The sequence below is a fragment of the Lolium perenne genome, chromosome 2, assembly GCF_019359855.2.
Source record: "Lolium perenne isolate Kyuss_39 chromosome 2, Kyuss_2.0, whole genome shotgun sequence".
In the NCBI taxonomy this organism is placed as follows: domain Eukaryota; kingdom Viridiplantae; phylum Streptophyta; class Magnoliopsida; order Poales; family Poaceae; genus Lolium; species Lolium perenne.
The window spans coordinates 84,838,142-84,844,568 of NC_067245.2; the positions used below are offsets into that span (position 1 = coordinate 84,838,142).

At 45.9% G+C, this 6,427-nt stretch overlaps 1 protein-coding gene across 1 annotated transcript; it reads left to right on the forward strand.

The window, feature by feature from the left end:
- The first annotated feature begins 788 nt into the window (after positions 1–788).
- LOC139835528 (uncharacterized) lies at positions 789–6,070 on the forward strand. The gene is made up of 2 exons (XM_071825387.1): positions 789–1,429; positions 5,989–6,070. Exons 1-2 carry the CDS (start codon positions 789–791, stop codon positions 6,068–6,070), a joined length of 723 nt encoding a protein of 240 aa, XP_071681488.1.
- Positions 6,071–6,427: the final 357 nt, after the last annotated feature.

A 6,427-nucleotide genomic window follows, 5' to 3' on the forward strand; every position in this document is an offset into this window, starting at 1 on the left:
GCAAGAACATAAACAACATATATGATAGATTGATAATCAACTTGACATAGTATTCAATATCCATCGGATCCCAACAAACACAACATGTAGGATTACAAATAAACGATCTTGATCATGATAGGCAGCTCACAAGATCGAACATGATAGCACAATTAGGAGAAGACGACCATCTAGCTACTGCTATGGACCCATAGTCCAGGGGTGGACTACTCACACATCGATCCGGAGGCGATCATGGCGATGAAGAGACCTCCGGGAGATGATTCCCCTCTCCGGCAGGGTGCCGGAGGCGATCTCCTGAATCCCCCGAGATGGGATTTGCGGCGACTGCGTCTCTGGAAGGTTTTCCGTATCGTGGCTTTCGGTACTGGGGGTTTCGCGACGAAGACTATATGTAGGCGGAAGGGTAGGTCAGGGGGCATCACGAGGGGCCCACACAGTAGGCCGGCGCGGCCAGGGCTTGGGCCGCGCCGCCCTGTTGTGTGGCCACCTCGTGGCCCCACTTCGTTTCCTCTTCGGACTTCTGGAAGCTTCGTGGAAAAATAGGACCCTGGGCGTTGATTTCGTCCAATTCCGAGAATATTTCCTTACTAGGATTTCTGAAACCAAAAACAACAGAAAACAGCAACTGGCTCTTCCGGAAAATGCATAATAATGACATATAATGTGTATAAAACATGTGAGTATCATCATAAAAGTAGCATGAACCATAAGAAATTATAGATACGTTTGGGACGTATCAGGCGGCCTTGTTCAGCATTCTTGGGGACAACATTGTTGACCCGTACATGGCTTTCGACCATGGTAAAGATGCGTGGGATGCGCTCGAGGCCAAATTTGGGGTCTTGGACGCTGGCACTGAATTGTATGTCATGGAGCGATACTATGACTACAGGATGACTGATGAGTGCTCCGTGGTTGAGCAAGCTCATGAGATTCAGTCACTTGCCAAAGAACTCGAGCAGTTTAAGTGTACCTTACCGGACAAATTTGTGGCCGGTGGCATTATTGCCAAGTTTCCTCCTTCGTGGAGGAACTTTGCTACTTCTCTGAAACATAAGAGACAAGAGTTTTCCGTTTTGGATCTCATTGGCTCGCTTCATGTGGAAGAGAAGGCGAGAGCAAAGGACACACGCGCTCGTAGTTTTGAAGGAGGTTCTAGTGCTAATGTGGTACAAAAGAAAAACTTCCAATCTCACAAGTCTAAGAATAAGAACAATGGGAAAGGCAAGTTTGACGAGAAGAAGAAAGCCTCTAACTCAACCAACTTCAAGAGGAAGACTCCTTATAAGAAGAAAGGGAACTGCCATGTTTGTGGCGCTCCTGGACATTGGGCTCCTGATTGCCCAGAACGCCATGATCGGCGTGGGAACAGCGGCAAGTCCGCAAATGTTGTTATTGGTGTTGATACTGAGATGAAGGACGTTGGGTACGGTATTTCTCCTACTGTCATTTCAGTATGTAATTCTCCTAATTGGTGGATAGACACCGGAGCCAATACACATGTATGTTCTGATGTCTCTATGTTTTCTTCTTATCAGGTCGCAAGGACTTGCTCCGTGCTGATGGGAAACGGCTCACGTGCTTCTGTTCGTGGTGTTGGTACGGTGGATCTGAAGTTTACTTCGGGAAAGACCATCCAGCTGAAGAATGTGCAGCACGTTCCCTCCATTAATAAGAATCTCGTTAGCTGATCGCTTTTATGTCGAGATGGTTTTAAGTTGGTTTTTGAATCCAATAAAGTTGTAATTTCCAAGTGTGAACAATTTGTTGGAAATGGTCATGTGTGCGGAGGTTTGTTCCGCTTATCTCTGTCAGACATATGTACTCAAATTATTAATCATGTTTGCAATGATAGTGAGTCCGATATTTGGCATTCACGACTTTGTCATATTAATTTTGGGTGCATGACGCGGCTAGCGAATATGAATATAATTCCGAAATTTGCTATTGTCAAGAAATCCAAGTGCCAAGTATGTGTGCAAGCTAAGCAACCACGTAAGTCTCACAAGACTGCGGAGGCAAGAGACTTGGCACCGCTGGAGGTTATACATTCAGATCTTTGTGAAATGAATGGTGAATTGACAAAAGGAGGGAAAAGATACTTCATGACTTTAATTGATGACTCTACTCGATATTGTTATGTGTACCTCCTGAAATCTAAAGATGAAGCTCTTAATTACTTCAAAATCTTTAAAGCTGAAGCAGAAAACCAACTTGATCGAAAGATCAAGCGGCTAAGGTCTGATCGTGGTGGAGAGTATTTTTCCAATGAGTTTGATTCTTTTTGTGCGGAACATGGTATTATCCATGAGAGGACGCCTCCCTACTCACCTCAGTCAAATGGGGTGGCCGAAAGAAAGAACCGTACTCTAACTGATTTGGTTAACGCCATGTTAGATACATCAGGTCTATCCAAGGCATGGTGGGGGGAGGCGATATTGACTGCATGTCATGTCCTAAACCGTGTCCCCACAAAGAACAAACCATTACCCCGTTTGAGGAATGGGAAAGGAAAAGGTTGAAACTCTCTTACCTACGAAATTGGGGCTGTATGGCGAAAGTAAATGTGCCAATACCCAAGAAGCGCAAGCTTGGACCAAAAACCATGGATTGTGTTCTTCTAGGATATGCCTTTCATAGCATTGGCTACAGATTTTTGATAGTAAAATCTGAGGTATCCGACATGCATGTTGGTACAATTATGGACTCGAATGATGCGACTTTCTTTGAGGACATCTTTCCTATGAAAGAAACGTCTAGCTCATCAATTCAGGAAATGCCTAGTTCATCTAGTCAGGAAATATTTCCTGAACCTACCATGGCTTTAGAACACTTTGATAATCCCGTGGAGGATGACAATGAAGCTCCCAGAAGGAGCAAGAGACAGAGGACTGTAAAGTCCTTTGGACATGATTTCATTGTGTACCTCGTGGATGATACTCCCACTTCTATTTCAGAAGCCTATGCATCTCAGGATGCTGACTACTGGAAGGAAGTTGTCCGTAGCGAGATGGATTCCATCTTAGCAAATGGAACTTGGGAGGTTACTGATCGTCCTTATGGGTGCAAACCTGTAGGATGCAATTGGGTGTTCAAGAAAAAGCTTAGGCCCGATGGTACTATTGAAAAGTACAAGGCACGTCTTGTGGCCAAGGGTTATACCCAGAAAGAAGGTGAAGATTTCTTTGATACATACTCGCCTGTTGCCAGATTGACCACCATTCGAGTGCTACTATCTTTGGCTGCCTCACATGGTCTTCTCGTTCGTCAAATGGATGTTAAGACTGCTTTCCTAAATGGAGAGCTTGAAGAGGAAATTTATATGGAGCAGCCTGATGGATTTGTAGTAGATGGTCAAGAAGGAAAGGTGTGTAAATTACTGAAGTCTTTGTATGGGCTTAAGCAAGCACCTAAGCAGTGGCATGAGAAGTTTGAAAGAACTTTAACCGCTGAAGGCTTTGTTGTAAACGAAGCTGACAAGTGTGTATACTATCACCATGGTGGGGGCGAGGGAGTTATTCTTTGTCTCTATGTCGATGACATATTGATATTCGGGACCAGCCTTACTGTGATTAAGGAGGATGAAGGACTTGGGAGTAGCCGATGTGATCTTAAACATCAAGCTGCTGAAGGATGACGATGGTGGGATTACATTGCTTCAGTCCCACTATGTGGAAAAGATCCTGAGTCGCTTCGGGTATAGCGACTGCAAATCTTCTCCAACGTCTTATGATCCTAGTGTGATAATTCGTAAGAATAAAAGAATTGCTAGAGATCAATTGCGATACTCGCAGATCATTGGCTCGCTTATGTATTTAGCCAGCGCCACGAGGCCTGACATCTCCTTTGCTGTAAGTAAACTCAGCCATTTTGTGTCTAGACCTGGAGATGTTCATTGGCATGCTCTTGCGAGAGTTTTGCGCTATTTGAAAGGCACTGCGAGTTATGGCATTCACTATACTGGGTATCCAAGGGTACTTGAGGGTTATAGTGATGCAAATTGGATCTCTGATGCTGGCGAGACTAACGCCACAAGTGGTTATTTGTTTACACTTGGAGGTGGCGCTGTTTCCTGGAAGTCTTGCAAGCAGACCATCATTACGAGGTCAACTATGGAAGCAGAACTCACAGCATTAGACACAGCCACTGTTGAAGCAGAGTGGCTTCGTGAGCTCTTGATGGACTTACCTGTGGTTGAGAAACCAATACCCGCTATTCCTATGAACTGTGATAATCAAACTGTGATCATCAAAGTAAACAGTTCTAAGGATAATATGAAGTCATCAAGACATGTGAAGAGGTGACTGAAAACTGTTAGGAAAATGAGAAACTCCGGAGTTATAGCGTTGGATTTTATCCATACGTCTAGAAACCTGGCAGACCCCTTCACAAAGGGACTATCACGAAATGTGATAGAAGATGCATCGAGGGAGATGGGTATGAGACCCAGACTATGAGCTGCCCACGGTGGTAACCCACTCTATGTGATCGGAGATCCCGTGAATTAGAACTAGGAGACAAGCTGTTGGTCAGCTGGGAGGAGAGTATATATCCCTATTGCAATTTTACCACTCCGTAAGATGCAATACTCTCCTAATCTGCATGGCAGGTTGATAATTATCTTAATGTGTTCTAAGTGGCTTATTTTAGCAGAGATGTTGTCCTGCAGAACATCTTTTGAAGAACACACCTATATGAGTCTGATTGTTAAATGTCGGAATCTATGAGAGTTGGGTGCTCTCTAGTAAACTCATGAAAGGCCCTGGAGTATGACGTATAAACTCCAAACCGCGAGGAAGACTCGCGGCAACCTAGTATCGGTCTAGGGTTTGTATGAAGCTAGTGCGCAGAAAACTTGTAGTTCAAGGCATAGTCCACTATCCAAGTTGCAATCTAGTGTAATATGAAGCTTTAAGTGGAAGTTCAACTTAACAGTCTCCACGACATACCGGTATATCAAACAATGTTCTGGAAACTTACTGATGAGATGTGCCAATGAGAGTTTGTGGGGGATTGCTGGAATTTTGGGCATTTGGCCTTCGGCCCATGGCCCATTATCAAATTCTGAAACTCACATGGCTCATTCCAATAATCAGTGGCAGCACTAGTGGGGGCTAAAAGTTTAGTCCCACATTGCTAGTTGGGAGAGAGTTGGAGTGGTATATAAGGTGGGTTGTTCTAGTCCTAGTAAGTGAGTGAGAAGAGAGAGAGCCCTCGCGCACTCCTCCTCCTCCGCCGCCCGCCTCGCCTCGTCACGTCACGACACGCCGCGGGTTGCGGGAATCTCGCCGAGCCGAGCTTATCTTTTTGCTGTTTGGGAAATTAATTGTGTAATCAATTTCGAGTCATTAACGGACGCGTTACTCAGCCGTTTTGCCTTCCGGTTTTTCTGGATCGTGGCTGTGCCGACTCGGACGTGGGCTGCGTCCCACGACCTTCCCGAACCGCACTATATAAGCACGGACGCCAACCCTAGTCTGTACCAGACGCATATGCGACTACCTGTTTCCAGTTCATTGTGCCGCCGCCTTCGTCTTCCTCATCCCGTCCGTCGGCGTGCACCGACTGCCGGGACAGTAGGCCTCCGGAACCCTGCCTCTCGTGAACCTGTACGGGTGAGGGGCAATCAGGTTTTTGGGGAGCGCTCCGGCGCGACTACTGGCATCACGACGTCGTCATCGGACGACGAGTTCCTCCACAACGACAACTTCTTCCCGGACCTCACCGACTTCTTCGACAACCTCAACATGGGCGACAACGACGCTGCTGCGAAGTATGTGATCTTGTCGTTTCTCTTTCAGTTTCTCTTAGAGTTTCTTCTTCTAGTTTCTGTGGTAGATGCGATCGGTTTGTCTTGTTTACATGTGATCTGTTCATCTACCTTACTAGTCTACACGATTAGGTTATCTGTTTATTTCATCGTCATGATTTATCAATTACTTGTACGGATTATTTCATATGGATATTTGCTTATATATTCAACAGCGGCTGCTATCTCGAGGGGAGTCCGGGCGCGTCTGGGCTTGTCGGCGTCGACGCCGTACTCGAGGAGCACTTGCACGAGTGATGCGCGTGAAACACACGTCCGTTGGGAACCCCAAGAGGAAGGTGTGATGTGCACAGCAGTAAGTTTTCCCTCAGAAAGAAACCAAGGTTTATCGAACCAGGAGGAGCCAAGAAGCACGTTGAAGGTTGATGGCGGAGGAGTGTAGTGCGGCGCAACACCAGGGATTCCGGCGCCAACGTGGAACCTGCACAACACAACCAAAGTACTTTGCCCCAACGTAACAGTGAGGTTGTCAATCTCACCGGCTTGCTGTAACAAAGGATTAACCGTATTGTGTGGAAGATGATTGTTTGCAGAAAACAGTAAAGAACAATTGCAGTAGATTGTATGCGATGTAAAGAATAGGACCGGGGTCCA